Genomic DNA, 20,689 nt, shown 5'->3' on the forward strand with positions numbered 1-20,689 from the left:
GATTATTTAGGAACTACGGTTACGAGTTGGCCGTGCATGAATACAAAAAACCCTCCCTAATGAGACCTGAGGTCTCATTAGAGAGTTTTTCCCGAATGTACGTGATGATGAACGGTCAATGTTATAGCCGATCCGCGTTAGCAGGTCATGTGATCATTGAGATTTCGCGGAAATGAAATTGTAAACAAACGCACGTGCGCAGTTCAAATGGCGAACAACTGCGGACTTGGGTTTTCCTGGTGTTTTGAAAAGGGTTTCTTAAAGCTTGAGTACGAGGAAGTAGAGTTGTCAGTTGGTTTAGGGTCGCAATCACCTATAGCGAGCAATTAGTACACGGTTGCCTATAGCCGGGGTTCTTCACTGACGTCACACGATGACGTTGCCAGTTGTTTTAAACTGCCGTATCAATTGGCCGTCACACGTGGTCACGACGTAAAGGAAATGCATTGGCAGGTGGCTGTCAAAACGTCACGTCGTGACGTCACGAGAAGAACCTCTATAGACTGTCCCTGGGCTAGTCTATTCTTCCTTTGGACCGCAATCTTCTGTAAAGGATTATCCTAATCCTATACCATCTTATCCTAATCCTATACCATCTTCTCTAAAGAAACTCCCTGAGAAATGGTCTATCAATGGTCTAGGTATACTATGAACCATCATCTCTGCAAGAATTTTATGGAGTCCGTGAGCGCTGACAGTCTAGTGCATGGCGTGGCCTACGGATACGATCGAGAGGACGGTTTGGGGTTCCGCCGATGGTGCTCGCATGCATTGGTCGTATCCCCGAAACCTTTACCAAAATCAAAGTCTCGTGGCATCCAATGAGGATAATATCTCGTGGCATATCGGATGCGCATCTGATGACGGTAAAACTCGTGGCACCCGTCTCCGGCGACGCTGATGGTAAGGGAACTCGTGGCATATCGGATGCGCAACCGATGACGGTAAAACTCGTGGCACCCGTCTCCGGCGGCATGTTGACGGTAGGGGAACTAAAAAATCTCGTGGCATCCAATGACAACAAAGTGAGCTCACACAACTGTCTGACAGTCCTGGCTGCTCCACCGTGCTGACAACATGATGAGAGAGATGAGACAGTCACAGCCAGGCCAAATCAGTCTTGGCTGCTCTGCCAAGTTGACAATAATTATGGTGAGAGAGATGAGATGGTCACAGCCAGTCTACATCAGTCTTTGCCGCTCCACCGTGTTGGCAACATGATGAGAGAGATGAGACAGTCACAGCCCGGCCGAATCAGTCCTGGCTGCTCCACTGTGTTGACAACATGATGAGAGAGATGAGACAGCCACAGCCAGGCCACACCAGTCTTGGCTGCTCTGCCAAGTTGTCAACATGGTGAGAGAGATGAGAGGGTCACAGTCAGGCCGAATCAGTCCTGGCTGCTCGACCGTGTTGAAAAGGTGAGTGAGATGAGACGGTCACAGCCAGGCCAAATCTGTCTTTGCTGCTCTGCCAAGTTCAACATGGTGAGAGAGATGAAACGGTCACAGCCAGTCTACATCAGTCTTTGCTGCTCCACCGTGTTGTCAACATGGTGAGAGAGATGATCGAGAGGGTCACAGTCAGGCCGAATCAGTCCTGGCTGCTCGACCGTGTTGAAAAGGTGAGTGAGATGAGACGGTCACAGCAAGGCCAAATCTGTCTTTGCTGCTCTGCCAAGTTCAACATGGTGAGAGAGATGAGAGGGTCACAGCTAGGCCGAATCAGTCCTGGCTGCTCGACCGTGTTGACAAGGTGAGAGAGATGAGACGGTCACAGCCAGGCCACATCAGTCTTGTTGGCTGCTCTGCCAAGTTGTCGTCAACATGGTGAGAGATATGTGACGGTCACAGCCAGGCCGAATCAGTCCTGGCTTCTCCACCGTGTTGACAACACGATGAGAGATATGAGACAGTCACAGCCGGGCCACATCAGTCCTGGCTGCTCGACCGTGTTGACAAGGTTACAGAGATGAGACGGTCACAGCCAGGCCAAATCAGTCTTTGCTGCTCTGCCAAGTTGTCAACATGGTGAGAGAGATGAGACGGTCACAACCAGGCCAGGTTTAAAGCACAAATATCAGGAATATCACATCAAAAGAATCATTTAATTTATTAAGACAATGTAACTTTTCAAATCTAGATACATGTACATGAGAAATGTCTTTGATATATCTACTATTACATCTTCTCTGATATACTTCTAAACATCACACCATAGAAGAGGTATCATTACAGGAAAATATCAAAATGTCCAAAATGTAAACCATGGGAAATTTTTAACTTTTTTGAAATATGTACTGACCACAACTGTCTGGGACCATCACACTCGTTCCCCCGAAGTGGTGTCTCACTGCTTGAAGAGATTTGGGTCATATTTTCCCTTCAAAATGGTTGTGGTTGTGACATGTGATTGGTTGTGGGAGACATACAAGACACATATGCCTTCCCAAATCAAATAATTGCTTGCTGTGAATTTAAACAGTTTTTGTAAATCGCTCGCTGATAAATGATCGAGATATTAATTGCAAGCTCGTGTCAATAAGAGCAGAAATCAAAAGATAGAAAAGATTATCGTTCATTGTGCCTGCGGTGTTGTAGAAGAGACGGCCAAATGTACCCATCTTCACAAGCATGGTGAGATGATCAGTAGGCCCTGGTGTGCATGTCTGTACACATGTCGTCTAGAGCACAGTGAGATGTTGGGTCAGTCCAAGAGAGTAGGCCCAGATGATGACTGTTTTGGAAGAGACAAGGCTGTGAATGTCTTCCAGAAACGTAGACCAAGTCAGTGGTTGTGCATGTCTGTACACATGTCGTCTAGAGCACAGTGAGATGTTGGATCAGTCCATGACAGTAGGCCAAGATGATGACTGTCGTGGAAGAGACAAGGCTGTGAATGTCTTCCAGAAACGTAGACCAAGTCAGTGGTTGTGCATGTCTGTACACATGTCGTCTAGAGCACAGTGAGATGTTGGATCAGTCCATGACAGTAGGCCAAGATGATGACTGTTGTGGAAGAGACAAGGCTGTGAATGTCTTCCAGAAACGTAGACCAAGTCAGTGGTTGTGCATGTCTGTACATATGTCGTCTAGAGCACAGTGAGATGTTGGATCAGTCCAAGACAGTAGGCCAAGATGATGACTGTTGTGGAAGAGACAAGGCTGTGTGTGAATGTCTTCCAGAAACGTAGACCAAGTCAGTGGTTGTGCATGTCTGTACACATGTCGTCTAGAGCACAGTGAGATGTTGGGTCAGTCCAAGAGAGTAGGCCCATATGATGACTGTTGTGGGAGAGACAAGGCTGTGAATGTCTTCCAAAAACTTAGACCAAGTCAGTGGTTGTGCATGTCTGTACACATGTCGTCTAGAGCACAGTGAGATGTTGGATCAGTCCAAGAGAGTAGGCCCAGATGATGACTGTTGTGGGAGAGACAAGGCTGTGAATGTCTTCCAGAAACTTAGACCAAGTCAGTAGCTGTGACCGTCTGCGGAGAGTATGTAAGTGCTAGCTGACATTTGTCGGTCAATTTGACAAATACAATTACAGTGGCACCTCTCTATAAGGGACAACCTCTCTATTAAGGACACTAGTTTTGGTCCCAGATTGGTACATTCCATCAATTTGACCTCTCTAATCAGGACACCTCTCTATCAAGGAGAGCATTTGTCAGTCCCGAGGGTGTCCTTAATAGAGGCGTTCTACTGTACTTCTACCACTTACTGGCAGGATCACCCCCGAGGATAGGTAAGGACATAGTCAATTGAGACAATACCCATTCTGTTTCCCCGCACTTAATTGAGCTTAGACTAACCAGCTTTAAGCTTAGAGGCTCCAAAACAAAAGATGTATACCTTTTTATTTACAATTCCAGTCATTTTATTGCATAACCACCATACATACATGCATCGCTATTTACAGAGGCTTTTATTCAATAACAATAGGCTAACAACAAAACCATCCGTACAACACAATTAATATGAACTATTGCTCTAAGAGTTACACTCCTATGGGGCACAATCATAATTGACGAGACTCCACTAAGCTAGGCTGTAGTGCATATTTGATTTGATATGTGGAGAAACTGGTGCGACAGTGGTATTTTCCCCCAAATGTGCAGAATTGAGGTCTCAAGTCAAGCTGTGCAGTAGGGATGCGCTGGAGTAAGATGTGATATAACGAGTTCAGTAGCCTCCCCCCCCCCATGACCAAAAATTTAGCTACAGGTCTACATTCCTATTATGACAAAATGGACACACAGTTAACACCAGAATTGGTCATGATTTGACATCCTTTACGAACAATATAACTGCACCACCTTGAATATTTTTTTGTCTTAATTAAAATGTTGTACGATCTACATTAAAAACACACAATACATCGACCTATAAAATATACACGAAACATCTACAACAGACGGATGCGTCCAAACATAACATGGCTGCATCGGCTGATTTCAAAACCCTAAGAAGGCTGTTATGTCGTTTCTGACTGCGGGCATCATCCTGCCACACCAAAAACCACCCAAGATCACTCTCGCCCCAAGACCTTTTAAAAGGACCAATTCTACACCAATTCTCACACGCAAGTCAAGACCTATCATATCATAGCCAGATGCAAACTGAAATCTGCTCGGAAGCCCTAGGTAGTTCAAAATGCTCACTTTGACTACAGTGATGAAGGGCAGTGCAGCTCCAATCTACTTACCAGGCACAATTTTACCCCCGAGCCTGCAACACTGTCAAGCATTTTTCATATCGTTCTAGCCACAGGTACTTAGTTCAATTCGGGAATGTCACACTTACCGAAAGAGAGTGGTGTTGCAAAACACCAGGTTATCCTCAGGGTAGACATAACCAATGCCTAAGAGTAACACTGATTTACAGTGTTAACTAAACTTGGTCAACTATGCCACCAGCTGCCCAGGGTTGTGTAACATTACTCTTAGCGATCGGGAATGTCACACTTACCGAAAGAGAGTGGTGTTGCAAAACACCAGGTTATCCTCAGGGTAGACATAACCAATGCCTAAGAGTAACACTGATTTACAGTGTTAACTAAACTTTGTCAACTATGCCAACTATGCCACCAGCTGCCCAGGGTTGTGTAACATTACTCTTAGCGATCACACTACCACAGTTAAGTGACACGAGGTCAGTCGAGTTCCTTAGGCCAGATCAACGTAAAAAAAAATACCGAACGTGATGAACTCTGTGATTTTTCCATTGCTTGTTGGCCAAGTCAAGCAATAGATTTGGCAAATGGCATGAGAGACAAAGGAAACATGGCATTAGCATTTACATGAGCATTGGTAAATCTTTTGTGCACCTGAGCCAAGGAGAGGCTAGTATAGTTTTTGCTTAAGCCAGTAAACTTGGAGTTCTTAACACACATTACCAAATTACAACAAGATATTCATAGCTACATGTAGTATAATACACATTAGAATTATTATTTCCCCCAAGTGAAATTTGAGAAGTATTGAGCACCAAAAAGTGCACGACACAATAAATAGTAATATTTACTTTATAAACCCTCTTCATCACCTTTGGGATCATTTATTCAATGAGTATGCAAAAAAATGACCAGCAGGTCGAAGAACATCAATTTGACCAAGACCTGTGATCCTTGACAACATCTGCCAAAAACAGGGATGGCAGTGTACACCTCCATGACTCAGTATTTGTATTTGACCCGAAGTGCCTACCAGGAGGAACTTTTACCAGAGAAAGTTGCACATGAATGCAAAGGGACATGGATAAAGTACAGTAAGCCTTCAAGCGCACTGAATCAGGTGTCTAAGCCTTACTGGTCATAATGACCCAAGTCCAAATGTTCAAAGTCTGAGACAGCAAGCAGATTCATTTCAATGCAAATAGGTCAGCTGATATCCTTAGATTCTGAATGAAAGGTGTTGTTTTTGAGCACATTTTCAAGAGTCTACTGCTCAGCAACCAAAAATCTGACGCCATCGGTCAATTCCTTTTATTGCAAACTAGTGAGCTGCTATGCCTGAATCTTTTGCAGGTGTCGACACATTTTCCCATTATTTCAAGATTCTGTAAAAACAAGGTGTTTAATTCACACGCCTCATGCCACAATCAACGATTCATCATCGCCCTCTCCGTCTGAGAAACGTATCTGAGGCTGGTTGTCCGAATCTGAAATGATAGAGGTGGAAAATGATGTGGGGGGGATTCATGTGGGAACTATAATAAGGCTCCCAAAATATGAGACTCCACTACACCTCAGTTCACCGTCTGGCTTTTGCCACTTTAACAGGACTTTGTGGACAGTCACAATAGCTAGCCTATAACTTCCATCAAAATTACTAAAACGTCTTTCAAAACTGTGCAGTTTTCCGCTTGCCACTTCAGAGGAAACATGCTTTCAGTTTAGATGCAACTTGGGCAGGTATGTTTGGGTCTCATACAGAAATCTCTTCCAGCTCGATCGTGACTTCTCGAAACTTGATCTAAAAAATCAACATGTTATTGTTAAAGGGAACTGGAACCGCCGAGCGATTTATTCAACTTTTCGACTTTCACCGCCCGAGAAAGTCAAACTTCCAACTTCCTATTCGAGTTCAGATTTGTAGCTCCGCTCCCAGTGCCCGAGCATGCGCAGTTCAATTTGTTATTATTGAGAATCATGTGAGAATCACGTGAGTCATGCGATCTTTCATTCATGAGTTTTCGTAGTAAATTCCATAGTATTGACGTCACTCAATGATTGACAGCTAGGCGCCATGTTTCATTCATGCCTCGTTCTGATCACCCGATACGCGGGAAATGAAAACGAGGTCATACGAACTGGCTTGGCGGTTTCAGTTCCCTTTAAGCACTTCACTAAAATAGCATGAACACGTATAAAACATTGGCCTACCTGATTTTGTAACCCAATTCAAAAACTGCTACACTCACCTAAACCAAAGTTTTCATTGCTAACCGACAAAGCTTCAGACTCCGTATCATATTGCGTCCTAATATAAGACATGTAGGACTTTCGTATCCTGTACTGCTTGTGACAGTACACGCCGAGGATAATGATCAATGCTACAATCACACCCCCTAGTGGCGCCACAACATATATCCACGTCTTGGTATTTTTGGGTTGCGTAAAATTTCCTGGAAAGAATCGACAAAGTAAATGAAATTGGGTTTATATTTGACTCCAAGGTAAACTCAACTGGACACTGGCAAGAGCTCACAAAGCAGGTGACCATGCAACCTCCTGTAGAAGAGATCTCAAAAAGCAAGACACCTCCTTCATTAAGGACACTGATTTTGGTACCAAATTTGTCATTTCCAATCAAATTGACCTCCGTGACCAGGACACCTGTGTATCATGGACAGCATATCAGTCCCTAGACTGACCAAAGACCAGTCCCAGGCCTGCGGACACGGCATCACAATCAGCAACAAATTTTGACTTTCACTTACTAGGCTGCGATGCTCGTATTTTAACTTTGAGAAAAACAGAAAATTTTCCGTTGATCACTTTCTTCGCTACGACCTTAATAGCTCGGACACGGAACAGCAGATACGAGACAAGCTTGTCCTCATCATCCTCCACGAACCGCCGCAGCAACTTTCCAATGTCGCTCTCGATATATGTTGTGGTTCCTCTCTCTAGGTCTTTAAATGGCGAGGGCGCCACACTAGGGTGGGTGCCATAGGCTATCTGGATGTCATACAACTGAAACAGTACATGTTATGATTTAAACTCCACCGAGGTCGGAGTGTGGCTGCCCATATGGTGAGGCACGAGAAACCAGTCACACCTCCATGCTTTGACAGTAATGCAACTCTTCCACAAGGCAAGGGGTGCATTGCCCATGGACAGAGCCAGTGGGCCTGAAACTTGACCAGACATGTGGATCGAAACATAGGAAATAAAGCTACCCTTTGATCTGAGCTTGGTGCAGATATTTCCTGGGTGACCCTCAGAGTTTATAGCAGAGGAACACAAACAAACAAACCAAGGAAACTAACATCATCAACAGCAGTTTTCCAGTAAAGTTTCGGTTGATTCTAGGATTGGCTGATAGCAGGCTCCAATTCTAAGATCCCACAACCTACAGGGATAAGATCCCACAACCTACAGGGATAAGAAAGCAATACAGACTACATGTCTTATCCTAACTTACTGGTTTTTCTGGTGGCTGACCATTTGGAGGAGACTTCCATGTCACGCGGACTGTTCCATTCGGAGAGATCTTTGCAGATAGGTTCATCGGGGCCAGGTAGGGCTCTGAAGTACAGGCATGAGAGGTTGACAAATTAGGTGAATATTCTGGAGAATGAAACACTTCAAAGCGACTTGGTACCTCTTCTGTAGAAATATGATATAACTAAGAAGAGGATTTACAACGATGCCTGACCTATTGTAGGGAAAAATGGACTCACGGAAACACTCACAAATACTATACACCCGATCCTGCCGTACATCCTATCGTAACTGTTGTATGTCGCATAGGCCTGTAAAAGGCTGGCTATATTTAATAAGTAACAATAAACAATTTTGATCAATTCAAACTTTGATACCCACCAGCGTTCACTTTTGGCTTTGGTTTCTTCAACAGAAGATCGACCGTCTTGGAGAATTTCCCCACAGTCTTATCCTCAGCATCACTGCTTACTGTCCGCACTTTAAACACAAGGTATACCACACGTTGTTCGAGCCTATCATCATTTAAGATATCATGCAGAAGTTTCTTAGGGATGTACTTTCCAAAGTTAGACGTGGTCGAGTCTATTTTTGTGAAGTTGGAGACTTTGATGTTTTTGGCATTCCTATAGGCTAACCAGATCTGAAATAGCTGAAAAGAGAAACACAAATGTCTCACCAGAAAGCTGCTGTTCCAGCTAAACTGCTTCATAAATGACGAGGCCTGTACCTTTTCAAGGCCCTTGCGCCATAATCATATAGACAATAAAAACTGCTGATAACAAGTGATTTGATCTGGTCTGGTTGGGTTTGGTCCTGTAAAAACGACCCTTACATGTATATACCCCCTAAAAAGTTTTGTGACTCATTGTGGCCCCAGGATATTCAATTAGCAACTACACCACAGGTATACAACCATTGTGGAACATCACAAATTCGACTCAAACAGGAGCAATACTTGACTTGCCAAACTCAGAAATGCAGCGCCATTCGCGGACAAAGATAGAACAACTCGACATTTTTTTCACCGGTTTTCGCTGCGCATGCGTACCAGCCATCCGGAAACTAATAATGGCGGCAATCTGAAATTGTTTTGTGTAAGTTTTTGAGAGTTCAAAAAGTTCTTTAAGGCTCATGATTTAAGATAATTTAGCAATCTGATAACTATTACGTGTTAAGAAACAGACGTACCAAGAAGATTTATAAACATGACCACGAAAAGCGGAAATCAACTAAAGATGACGGCTGGTACGCATGTGCAGCGAAAACCGGTGAAAAAAATGTCGAGTTGTTCTATCTTTGTCCGCGAGTGGCGCTGCATTTCTGAGTTTGGCAAGTCAAGTATTCAACACTTACTGGTTTAGGTGGAGACTTGTCTTTAGGTGGCCGCTTCCATGTCACAAATACCGTCCTATTGGAAGTTATATTTGCTTGGAGATCTGTAGGTGGGAAGTAAGCACCTGGAAGGATTTTTAAAACTAATAAATCTTCACCTCCCAAAAGTGTGGTTGCTTTGTCATTGCTTTGTCTTGAATGCCCTTGTTTGAGGAATGAAATAACCGCCCCATACATAATCCCCAAAATGACGACTGGTTAATACAATCCCAAGTAAATGTGACATGTAAGCTTTCAAAGAGTAGTCTGATTACATGTCAACTCTGAAAAGATTTGAAAATCCTGGTACTTCCACCTTGGAATGTCACCTCAGTCATAGGGAGCAAACATCTCTTATTTAGTGAAGATTCTTTCTGAAGATGGACCTGGTCATGGTCATGTCCTAAGGATGGAGCAAAGCAGACTGCCCCTGGAGTTCTGCATTGGGTCACCACAAAAGGAGCCAAAGTAAACAAATTGGAACCTGGTGAATGACTGTGGACCAGGAAAGGCAGGCACAGAATAAGACGTGCAATAATTTGAAATTGGATGGACAAGACAGGTTTGGCTGGTGCAGCCTCTTGGACGCCTTTTGCTCTCCAAAGAACTATTCGTTTATGACGATGATTATTTTCTTCTTACCTTTTACATCATTTGGGCTTTGTGTTCTTGTGGAAATGAAGGCTATTGTAGAATTAGTTGGTAAGATTTCTGTTGTGAAACCAGCAGCAGGAGACGCCGTGGACGTGGTCGTGGAACTCTCGACAAAAGTTGTCCCGACAGAAAGGGCGAGTATCACAGCCAAAAACACAGACTTGAGAGCCATTGTCTTAAAGGCTCTGTGGTGCAGGTTTAACAACACTGACCATTGGAAAGACAACATGGTTTATGAGGACCACAACCTTTCAAGGATCCAGCAGTAAGGGAGTAGGTTCTGAAATAGTTTTCCAATGAAGACTGCCAATTTTTTTATTCTCCTTCAAGCCATCCAAAGATTTCAAAAGCTTTTTGCCTTTTGAGTTCTCAAATCTGAAAAACAAGGGGTCAAGACATTACCTCAATAACCATAAATAGATATTTGACCATCATTCAACCCCTTAGGCTTACTGACATCAGACATGTCAAATCAAAGGAACATGAGAAAAAAAGTCAAAATCTCATTTCTTGACCTCATTTTCTCTAGCCTAAAAGAGGTATTATTCCTATACAAAGGAACAGTATCAAACACGGAACGCTAACAATGTATTCTACTCTTTCTTCTGGAGCTTTCAATTTTGAAATTCTTCCATGATTTAGTATACAAAACGATATATTAAGAGGAGAAATTCATCAAAACAAAACATGCAAAATCGTTAATTTTCATGATAAACCCGTGAGGACTGATTCCACATCGACCGTGGCTGAGCCCGTGAATAGGGCAGGGTCCATTCTACAGACCAAAGACTTTACAGACCTCGTTTTTTGGCTCTCACTTTTTTATTGATTAAGATTTTCATGAAATCTAAAGTGATATTAGACCAAAAACGGTTTCCGCATATGCTCAGAAAGAAATGTTTGAAAAAAATTAAATTTTAGTACCTTGATTTTGAAGAAATAAAAGTCTGTAATTCTCAGAATTCTAAATAAGAAAAAACAGACCAACTTCAAAGGCAAATTAAGATATTTTAAAAACATTTTTTAAATAAAAGATTAAGTTTGTTATGTGAAGGGTGATACAAAGATTATGAATATGTCAACAAATAATCGATAATTTTAAAAGTTAAAGAAATATCACGAATTTTCTGAACACCTCTCAAAACGTCAACAACAAAAAACATAGCCGCGGAAGAGAATTTTTGTGAAGTTGATTATTAACGCTTTCGATAGTCATCAAAATTACAAGTTGTTATTCGGTAAAAGTAGCCTAAAAATGGACTTTGAAAGCAAGCCGGTCTACTGTCTCATTGGCAAAAGTCATTTCGATTCTGAAGAACATGGTTCTCCATAGCAGATAAACAACATAGAGCCACGGTAAATCCATATGTGTCATATCTTTACAAGTCTTCGTAACTGTCAGGTACCGCCATCTTAGCTAAGAAATTGGAACTAGGCATTTGCGTAAAATTTATTATATCGCCCGGCGGGGGACGATTTACAGCTGGAACCCCTGAACCAGCTCCCGCTGACCAGCCATTCATCAAGTCAAAGCAAGTATGAACCTGGTTTAATCATGCGGTTTATCTTAACTATACCATTACCTATCAAGTTGTTTATATAGCCGTCAGTTTCTTGCGGCATTGCTCCCATGGGTACGTCTTACGTTTCATGTAGTACTGCTGGTCAACGGCAGGGGAGCGTGGGAGGAAAGATTGTCGTTTGAGTTGACCAGAACCTGGCTACATTGCCGTCTTTCCCACACGATGCGAGAGCCGATGCGACTGCCATCAAGTCAGGCTCGACACTATCCTGTTGAGCTATAAATAGCATGCGGGGCCTAATCATGAAGAAACTGGTATTTTCCTCAAATAATCGTCAGAGCTACCCCTTCACAAAAAACATCGGACATTTACATTTGAACAAGTAGCAATAGGGATAGAGTAGACCCATCTGTATCCATGGTAATCACTCAAGATTGAAGAACTACCCGACCTGGTCACCACTGGCAGTCAGTCCGAATAAGAAGACTGTGATGTTTTGCAATGTACAGACTTGCTTCAAGAGTTACAAGACAGCAGTGGTTTGCAATGTACAGCAAGTCAAAACTGCTTCTAAAGATCCAATAAGCAACGTGTCGGTCCACACCAGTAGCATTACAAAACTTAAGTTACACCAATATTCATATTGTTGTTTTTTTATTAGTACATTAATTCATACTCTGTACAGGGGAATAGTCTATGCATCAGCTTTAACTGTTCTTGTGTAGATGATCTGGCTCCTGTGCTTGTCCACCAATCGGATAAGGCCTGAAAATGGAAGCAGATTCCTTACAAACACAATATAAGCATATGAAGATCAGTACTAAATGAGCAAAGGAATACATAGATTGTTTGCTGAATTTGGATCAACAAATGAGGAAATCCAGAAGAATCTCTATGCCCCCTTCAATACTCAAAAGCCCCATTTTGTGCACAACAAGGAACCGATGTCCGGAACACTCTTGCCAACTCAACTTCTGAGATTTCAACCTCCTTACCTTTTGCCTGGAGTTCCGCCAATGCCATCTTAGCCAAAGATCCCCGCACTTTTAATCTCTCAGACACAACAGAGGGTGTGATGAGTTTGTAACTGGGCACCTCCTTGTATAGCTTGTCATAGGTAGCCTTGTCGAAGAGCACCAAGTTGTTCAATTTGTCCCTGACTTTTCCCTTGGACCACTTCTGCAAAGTAAATGATTTAGAAGGTCAGACTGAACTAGACTTGTTTGTGACAACATCCTGCATGATGAGAGCAGAGTGAAACCTTGCGACACAGTTGACTTGTCATCAGAAAAGCCACAAAATGTCTATACCAGATTAACTCTTTACATACGCTAGCCGCCGCTGGTCGGCGCAAAGAACTTACGCTGTTCTCCCAGGAGCCGCCATTACTCGGCTCCATTCAAACAGTGCGAAACTCCGGCAAGCCGACTACAAGCTACTCCAACTTTAATGTATCGTAATTTCTTATTGGCTGGCTCCATGGTGACCCTATTTGAATGGCCAATAAGAGATAAGCTTCTATTTTCTATTCAGGTCACTCCGTTCTAATTTAGTATTCATGAGGCATGAATAATAACGATGTATTGGCGGGATTCCCCAGGAAGTTGACCTCGTCGGCCATTTTTAAACGTTTCTTTAATCTTTTTTTTGATTGACGTGCCGCATTGTTCGGGACCAGCTGGGTTTATTTATGATAGATTTATTTGATTCGAGCTCCGGATCAGAATTTGAAGGTTTTGCAGATTCAGATATCAATGTTTCGGTAGGAAGTGATGATAGTGACTGGGACTTAGATTTTTATTATAAACATTTTGTGTTTACGGCGATTTGTAGAAATTTTTTTCTCTCCAAGTTTGCAGGCCTTGTTCTCGGTTACTTTTCGTTAGAATTCAAAATAAATTACATGAGTTTATGCGGAATTTAATTCTTAGTTACTCCCCAAAATTTTAGTCCTGTACTATGAACAGCAACGGAGATAATATCACTTATGTAAACACTACCTGAAATACGGCCGCGTCAGTGACGCGCTCCCGGGAAACTATATCAGAATAATGACGCTGTGTATTCAGGACTTTGACGCTATGACGCACGCGGGTCTAGCGTATGTAAAGAGTTAACCTTTTGCTACCTATATTTTCGCACAACTCAACAGAAGTGAATGTAGGCCCTATGTAACCAACTATTAACTTTTTGTCTGTAAAACAATAGCCAAGCTTTCAAGTAACGGGCTCTTGTTCCCTAATTTAGCAATCACAGTAATCGACAACTGACGAAAGGACGACCACTTCCGAATCACACCTTCAAAGATGAAGGACTTTCTTATTTTCTTTTGTTTTCAGGTATCATATCCATACCTTCTTCTTAGCCTTTCCACCACCGGACGTGGGTTTAGGTTTTTGAGAGGTCTTGCCTCCTTTTGCACCGGCCTTTGGATCCTTCTTAGGAGCCTGAAAAGAGAAGAAGACATATTGATATATTTCAAACATATCTGCTCAATCCACCATTTCCACAACACAAGTGCTCAGACGCCACCATCATTACGGCATCATATTTCATGCCGCAACATGGACCTAGATCTGAAATCACCACAGGGGTCCACATCCTGATCATGACATTTGACCCAATATCATGATGGACGGTCTGGACATGGAGCCTGGAGGTAGTCGGGTAGGGGTATAGCCACTATAGGCCTATATATTCTCCATCATCATTTGTTCACTCTCCTCCGATACGACAATCAAGATGTACAGACCGGGGGAGCTGGCAGTACGTACCCATAAGTCTTTGCGGTAGTCTCGCGCGTACCGGATATAACCTATCAAGCTTTTCTCCTTCAGAGAAATACTGCGTTGCGCTCAACTGCCAATTATGCATTAGTCTGGTGGACACGAGGTTGGCCTTAAACTCGCTTGAAATCGAAAATTTGGACAACACACGTGTACTACAGCGCAAACGGCAGCATTCTGACATATAGAAACATGTGGTCTGATTCTATTTTTACTTGTCATTTAGTGATCACGCGTCCAACCTCGTATGCAGGGTAATGTGGCTTTCTCACTGGTCGAACGTTAATTTTGTTCACAGCCTTATAAGGCACTTGAGCGCAACGCAGTATTTCTCTGAAGGAGAAAAGCTTGATAGGTTATATCCGGTACGCGCGAGACTACCGCAAAGACTTATGGGTACGTACTGCCAGCTCCCCCGGTCTGTACATCTTGATTGTCGTATTGCAGTGTACGGTGTATGGGGGAGGTAGGCAACCCACATGATTGATACGATTGTGAATGCCCCTCGTCGGCTCGTGATTCGACTCATACAAACCGAATAAACATCAGGCTTATGTCATGTCCATGACCATGTATGTATGCATGGATGTAAAATGTACATAGGTTTCTGTATACATGAATGTGTACATCAATACACGGGAGAAGCCATTGCTCAATTTGGCACAGAACTTTTAGCAGCTAATTTTCTGTCTCATCAGTTAATAAATCTACTTTCATAACATGTATTCTGAAAGATAATGTTTTAAATGCTCCAATAATGAGGGTTATTTTCAAATATAAGATTGTTTTGTCAGAGTAAAATGACTTTATAGAATGCAAACACACGATTTTCGACTTCACCCACCATGCTGAATTTTTAGAGGGCGAAAACGAGGCTGCTCCATGCATTCATTTCTGAAACCCCCAAATACCGCTAATGCCAGTAAAAATAAATCACAAAACCATCTCTATCTCACGTTTCTCTAAAACAAATAGCAATAAATGAAATAACATGCAATACTTTAGTTATTATGCACCAAGGATGGTCAACTGTTTTCAAAATATTCAATAATATTCCAATTTAGTTTAATCTGGTCATTTTCATAAGAATGTAAAATTCATCATGGATTCAAAAACAAAAGTCAATGAAAAGCGAACGAAAATAAATAATTTTTAGCCCAAAATTGCAAAAGAATAGGACACCTTCCCGCTTCATCAAGATCATTTTCTTGCGTATGTTGTACAGTCTTTATAATCTACCTGCTTTCAGTGTTCCGGTATTCTATCGAGGTCGTGGTCGATGATGTTTGCCTTGCATTTTTTCTCTTGATTTGATTGATGTGATTGTGACTAGGTCTGATCATTCATTGTCATTGATGGACAAAGCCAAGGCCAGCAAGATAGATCAGTGATTGTACCAGGACGTCCAGGTCCAGGCCGGGCAAAACTATTGTGCTGCCAAAATACCTAATTATTGTTTAAAAATTTCAGGTCAAGAAGCAATGTATGAATAAAAAAGACGTTTTAAAATGGCAGATACCATCAAACTCATAACTTTGGGAATTGCCAAGGGATTACAAGATGCTATTCTTGGGTCTTTGCGGGTTTACAAACTGGACCATGAGGGCAGGGAGGAAGTTGAGGAAGTTCAGCAGACATCTGAGCCAAGAAGCACACTTGCCAAAAGACGAGCAGAGAAGATGAAAGGAATGGAGACGAAGACTTCTACTAAAAAAGAGTAGGTCTTTAGCACCCTCTTATTAAAGGGACACTACAGGCAGGAGCCAGGTGGCCCAGATTAAGTTGCAGGAAGTTGCCGCTACAGGTGTATGTAGTTGCTTACAGAAAACAGATTGGATTCCCTCCTGCCCTTAGTCTCCCCTTCATATTAGGAATATATTGAAGTCTTTCAAGTAAAGATCAAAGCAATTGCAAGTTGTTGGTGTTACTTTACAGAAACTATATTGTCTTGCGTTTTGTATGAACTCCCTTCCACCACTGGACGAAGTTCTCTGGAGCATTGAGTACTTACTGCTTGGTGCTGTGCCATGAAGTTAGATGCAGTGGTTGATTTGACTGGCCATACTTGTGGAATTATTCAAAAATATAAGGCAAGCTTATAGATATTTCATCTATTCTCCAAAGAATACGTATAGTGCATAAACATCCTTACGATAAACTCATCGGTATCTTGATTGTATTTTTCAGGGAACCAAAAGTGTTGCAAAGAATTGTACTGTGCTGTGCATGGAATGGAGGAGTGTTCTGGGCCAGTATGCTCATCTTTAACAGCCTCTTGATGCCCCTGATTCACTACATGACAGAATTATTATTTAGTAAGTATTATTTAGTATTAATAAATAAATAACTCTGAATCAAGCCAGTGCAGAGTAATGGAAAGGTTTATTCTTGGTGGTCTGATTCTGCTACAGTAAAACCTCGCCATTTCGGATGTTCTTAAGAGTGATCAGTGGTGTCAATAATTGAGGGGTGTTCAAAACCTGTGTCTTTGATAAAAGAGAGGATGTCCTTATGGTAGAACTGGCCGTTAAGAGACAATCCCATGTGCTTTCAGTTCTTAATAGTTCTTATTTCTTTCCAGACAGCTCCTCGAGCCAGAACCTTGTCTGGGCCAGGCTGGGTCCAATGCTGAGTTGGACATTCAGCACATTGTGGGTTCTACCTCTGTTTATACTCAGTAAAATAGTCAACAGTTTGTGGTTTCGAGTAAGTTTTGTGGAAAAGATCAGTGTATCATGTCTCTGTTAAAGGGATTACTCATGGCATGTTTGAGCCTGTCGGTTTTGAGGTGTACTGATCACAGAGGTTAAATTGAAAGTCACTCTTGTTATATAGAATGTGTGAAGTTTCGTCGGGGGTACTTCTCCTTGCTCGGCATTAACTCACGCTAACATACCTTCATGTCTATAAAACTCCTTTATTCCTTCGACACAGAATCCTCACATCTCATCTAAAACCATGCCGTCTTCACCCTCCCCACTCCTATGGTGTCTCATCATGGTCCCGTCACCCGGCAGCCTCCGACCAGTGGCGCCATTTGGCCTAAGGCCAACACACCAAGAGCTACCAGATCACCACAAATGTTTGGAAGTTTTGAAAAATGATGTAATGAAACAGCCCCTGGTGAAGAGAGAGGTTTGTGCTGTTGTGGCCCTTTGTTTAACTGCTGTGGAGAACACTAAAATGTCTTTGTTTCACATTTCAGGACATTGCTGAGGCAGCATATAGAAAGTCTCGTGGTCGGCCTCAACTTCCAAGTCTCAGTAAAATGATAGCCGATGTTCTCTTCAGTATAGTGCTTCAAATTTTCTTCTTAATTCAGGTAAGAAAGGCGATTTCTGAGGTAGAAGTAGCTTTTTCTGATATGACATTCTTGCCGTAGTTAAAATGAGAGTTTTATAGTATGATATCAAGTGCAATAGTGGTGTCATTCAACGACACGCTTTAACCTGATCTATCCTGAAATCTTTCTGCAGAACTCGGATGAGCTGCTCACTATCGTTTCAATTTTTGATTTCCAGGGAATGTTAGCCCGTTACCTGCCAATCCATGGAGTGGGGGAGTTGGTCAGCTTGATCCACATGTGTCTACTCTACTCACTGTACGCCTTTGAGTACAAATGGTTCAACATGGGTAGGTGGTCAGCTTGATCTACATGTGTCTACTCTACTCACTGTATGCCTTTGAGTACAAATGGTTCAACATGGGTATGTGGTCAGCTTGATCTACATGTGTATACTCTACTCACAGTATACCTGTACCTTTGAGTACAAATGGAATGAAAATTATGAGGCGTACAGGTATGATTTCAAGATCGATGCTCTCCTTTGGACATTACAGAGAGCGTCCAAATGGAAGATGGGTCCAAAACAAATCCCTATACCAAGCGTCCTGCCCCGAGTCCTCTAAATTCTGTTATGATTTTCAGGTTGGGAGGTTCACAAACGAGTCTCATACATCGAGACCAATTGGCCATACTTCGTAGGATTCGGTCTTCCACTTGCCGTGCTCACTGCTTTGCCATCATCTTTGATCATCAGGTAAAAACATTTTTGGTAAAGATAGCGGGCTATCTTTACTATAATGGTAATACTCCAATGCCTAATCAACCGATTTGTCTTCTTTGCTTATCACATTGAAGTTATCAGAAGGAAATCATGTGCTACATGGGGGGAGGGTTATCAGATTATAACTCGCTTCCTAGTGTGATCTCAAATTGATTTCACATTTTGATTATTCTTTTCCAGTGGTTGTGTGTTTTCGATCCTGTTTCCGCTCTTCATCATCAGTGGGAACGAAGCTGCACCAATACAGCAATCATAGTAAGCCACCTTCTTCTTCACCCTCTTCTCTCTTCTTCACCCTCTTCTCTCTTCTTCACCCTCTCCTCTCTTTTTCACCCTCTTCTCTCTTCTTCACCCTCTTCTCTCTTCTTCACCCTCTTCCTCTTCTTCACCCTCTTCTCTCTTCTTCACCCTCTTCTCTCTTCTTCACCCTCTTCTCTCTTCTTCACCCTCTTCTCTCTTCTTCACCCTCTTCTCTCTTCTTCACCCTCTCCTCTCTTCTTCACCCTCTTCTCTCTTCTTCACCCTCTTCTCTCTTCTTCACCCTCTTCTCTCTTCCTCCTCTTCCCCCTTTTTCTTCTTCCTTTCCTCTTACAGTGTTTTTCTTGGCTGTTGATCTTTAAAAACGCATTAGACCAACCGCCGTTTTATCATGTTTTTTTGCACAGATATAAATGTTGTTGTTTGAGACTTTTAAGAAATATATTTTCACAGTTGTGTGGACTTGAAATAGTTTTTGATTGAGTCATCCGGGTGTATTGTATGATGGTATGCAGGAAGGTCTGAATGATTCCTGAAGAAAAAAATGTGTAAACCAGGAAACTTGGCTTTAAGTTCTCACTATCTCTCATACTTTGTCATCATTCTTTTCAGTTGTGAATTCCCGCTCCGACTCTTCTCGTTTGTGATATCGATTAGCAACGCCATTTTCCATCGAGCTAATAGAGGTAATCCACCCAGTGTACGTGGGACGCCCGCCGGGTCCCCGGCAAAACACGGTATCTTGAAAGACCCCAACAAGACCAGGTGAACCGAAAGAATTTTAGGACAATTTGAACTTTGAACGTAGGCTTCTTGGGACGGTTGGGTGATTTTTCGACCTGCTAAACGACACCGTGGCATCCTTGAAATCATGATGGTTTGCTGGTAGATTTGACTTCAATGGTGCGACTTCAGTAATGAAAAGCACTGCACTGTCTACTTTCTCTTAAAAGACAGGATTGAATGTCAATGAAATAGTTCAAATATGTTGACGTGCATCAATGCATGTAACTGTCCTTCTGTGAAAAATTCAAATTGGTAGAATTTTCAAAAATTTATTATTCGCTGCAACTATGGTTTATTTTGCTATGTGATGGTGCTTTGTAGTGACTGCTCAGCTGTATATATTCTTTATCTAGGGGTTTCCACTGTGAAATTAGTATTCATAATAAGCAAGGACAGCATGGAATAGATTCAAGACCATTCTGAAAAATAGCTGTTCTGACTTTTCTTAGCATCCTTGGGACTTGTCCTTGTTCTATTTGAAGGTGTTAAATGGTGTATAAATTGCATGTACTGGTACGTGTATTCTACATTATATGTTGGACCAGAAGATCTACTGACCAGTTATAGACAAGTTCTGACTTTACATGTGCTTACTTGGAAAACTGAAGTTTTCGAGGCGTTGGATTAATTTTGATGTAACTTATAAACTATTAGTAATGGAAGTGTTTGAAAACAAAATGTTGTCATTGCTAAATGCTTTACATGTACAAATCAAACCGTGATTATTTTAAAATTGTTAATAAATTATTTCAAATGGAATATTGTTTTGTTGTTTTTATGATCAATGAAATGTCATTGTGAAGTAACTGTGTTGTGAGCATGTGCTGTGACAAAAATGACTCCATTATTGGCACAAAGCAGTGAGCATTCATGGTCCCCTGGTGGCCAATTGTGAACCCACACGAACCTGGCCAGTGGCACATCATGGAAACTCCCACCAGCCTTGTGCTACGATACAGGAATTGCTCCGAGTCTCCTGAAGAGACACTAGTATAGGAATTGCTCCATGCCTCCTGGTGACAGTGATATAAAAGGAACCGTCTCTAGCCTCCTTGCGACTGAATCACTGCA

General features: G+C 42.2%; 3 protein-coding genes across 4 annotated transcripts; 1 reads left to right on the forward strand and 2 right to left on the reverse strand.

Moving 5' to 3' along the window:
* Positions 1-3,862: 3,862 nt before the first annotated feature.
* LOC135502135 (uncharacterized) lies at positions 3,863-10,925 on the reverse strand. 2 transcript variants are annotated; one of them, XM_064794729.1, is made up of 8 exons: positions 10,796-10,925; positions 10,187-10,573; positions 9,527-9,630; positions 8,552-8,822; positions 8,151-8,254; positions 7,444-7,699; positions 6,925-7,128; positions 3,863-6,162 (listed from the first exon to the last, which is right to left on the reverse strand). In XM_064794729.1, the coding sequence occupies exons 2-8, from the start codon at positions 10,425-10,427 to the stop codon at positions 6,092-6,094; spliced, it is 1,251 nt and encodes a 416-aa protein (XP_064650799.1). In that variant the 5' UTR covers positions 10,428-10,573; positions 10,796-10,925; the 3' UTR covers positions 3,863-6,091. The 2 variants fall into 2 exon arrangements, with proteins under 2 accessions (XP_064650799.1, XP_064650798.1); XM_064794728.1 differs by having other exon boundaries at positions 10,784-10,925.
* Positions 10,926-12,358: 1,433 nt separating this feature from the next.
* Positions 12,359-14,207, reverse strand: LOC135502237 (small ribosomal subunit protein eS25-like). Its single transcript, XM_064794896.1, has 3 exons — positions 14,076-14,207; positions 12,717-12,900; positions 12,359-12,486 (listed from the first exon to the last, which is right to left on the reverse strand). The coding sequence occupies exons 1-3, from the start codon at positions 14,205-14,207 to the stop codon at positions 12,416-12,418; spliced, it is 387 nt and encodes a 128-aa protein (XP_064650966.1). The 3' UTR covers positions 12,359-12,415.
* Positions 14,208-15,603: 1,396 nt separating this feature from the next.
* Positions 15,604-20,367, forward strand: LOC135502144 (etoposide-induced protein 2.4 homolog). The gene is made up of 9 exons (XM_064794762.1): positions 15,604-15,719; positions 15,978-16,224; positions 16,695-16,822; positions 17,089-17,213; positions 17,713-17,829; positions 18,029-18,140; positions 18,436-18,547; positions 18,755-18,829; positions 19,445-20,367. The coding sequence occupies exons 2-9, from the start codon at positions 16,016-16,018 to the stop codon at positions 19,599-19,601; spliced, it is 1,035 nt and encodes a 344-aa protein (XP_064650832.1). The 5' UTR covers positions 15,604-15,719; positions 15,978-16,015; the 3' UTR covers positions 19,602-20,367.
* Positions 20,368-20,689: the final 322 nt, after the last annotated feature.

Source organism: Lineus longissimus, chromosome 18, assembly GCF_910592395.1.
Source record: "Lineus longissimus chromosome 18, tnLinLong1.2, whole genome shotgun sequence".
NCBI lineage: Eukaryota > Metazoa > Nemertea > Pilidiophora > Heteronemertea > Lineidae > Lineus > Lineus longissimus.

What these genes read in the sequence shown, in the direction of transcription:
- LOC135502237 (XM_064794896.1), bottom strand. Translation starts at nt 14,207, where the DNA reads ATGTTTGAAATATATCAATATGTCTTCTTCTCTTTTCAGGCTCCTAAG. An exon ending in GTGGAAAGGCTAAGAAGAAG is followed by an intron (nt 12,901 to 14,075) that starts GTATGGATATGA and finishes TTTACTTTGCAG; the next exon opens with AAGTGGTCCAAGGGAAAAGT. An exon ending in GGCGGAACTCCAGGCAAAAG is followed by an intron (nt 12,487 to 12,716) that starts GTAAGGAGGTTG and finishes TTCCATTTTCAG; the next exon opens with GCCTTATCCGATTGGTGGAC.
- LOC135502144 (XM_064794762.1), top strand. Translation starts at nt 16,016, where the DNA reads ATGGCAGATACCATCAAACTCATAACTTTGGGAATTGCCAAGGGATTA. An exon ending in AAGACTTCTACTAAAAAAGA is followed by an intron (nt 16,225 to 16,694) that starts GTAGGTCTTTAG and finishes TGTATTTTTCAG; the next exon opens with GGAACCAAAAGTGTTGCAAA. An exon ending in AAATTTTCTTCTTAATTCAG is followed by an intron (nt 17,830 to 18,028) that starts GTAAGAAAGGCG and finishes TTTGATTTCCAG; the next exon opens with GGAATGTTAGCCCGTTACCT.
- LOC135502135 (XM_064794729.1), bottom strand. Translation starts at nt 10,427, where the DNA reads ATGTTGTCTTTCCAATGGTCAGTGTTGTTAAACCTGCACCACAGAGCC. An exon ending in AATACGAGCATCGCAGCCTA is followed by an intron (nt 7,129 to 7,443) that starts GTAAGTGAAAGT and finishes GATTCTTTCCAG; the next exon opens with GAAATTTTACGCAACCCAAA. An exon ending in CAATGAAAACTTTGGTTTAG is followed by an intron (nt 6,163 to 6,924) that starts GTGAGTGTAGCA and finishes CTATCATTTCAG; the next exon opens with ATTCGGACAACCAGCCTCAG.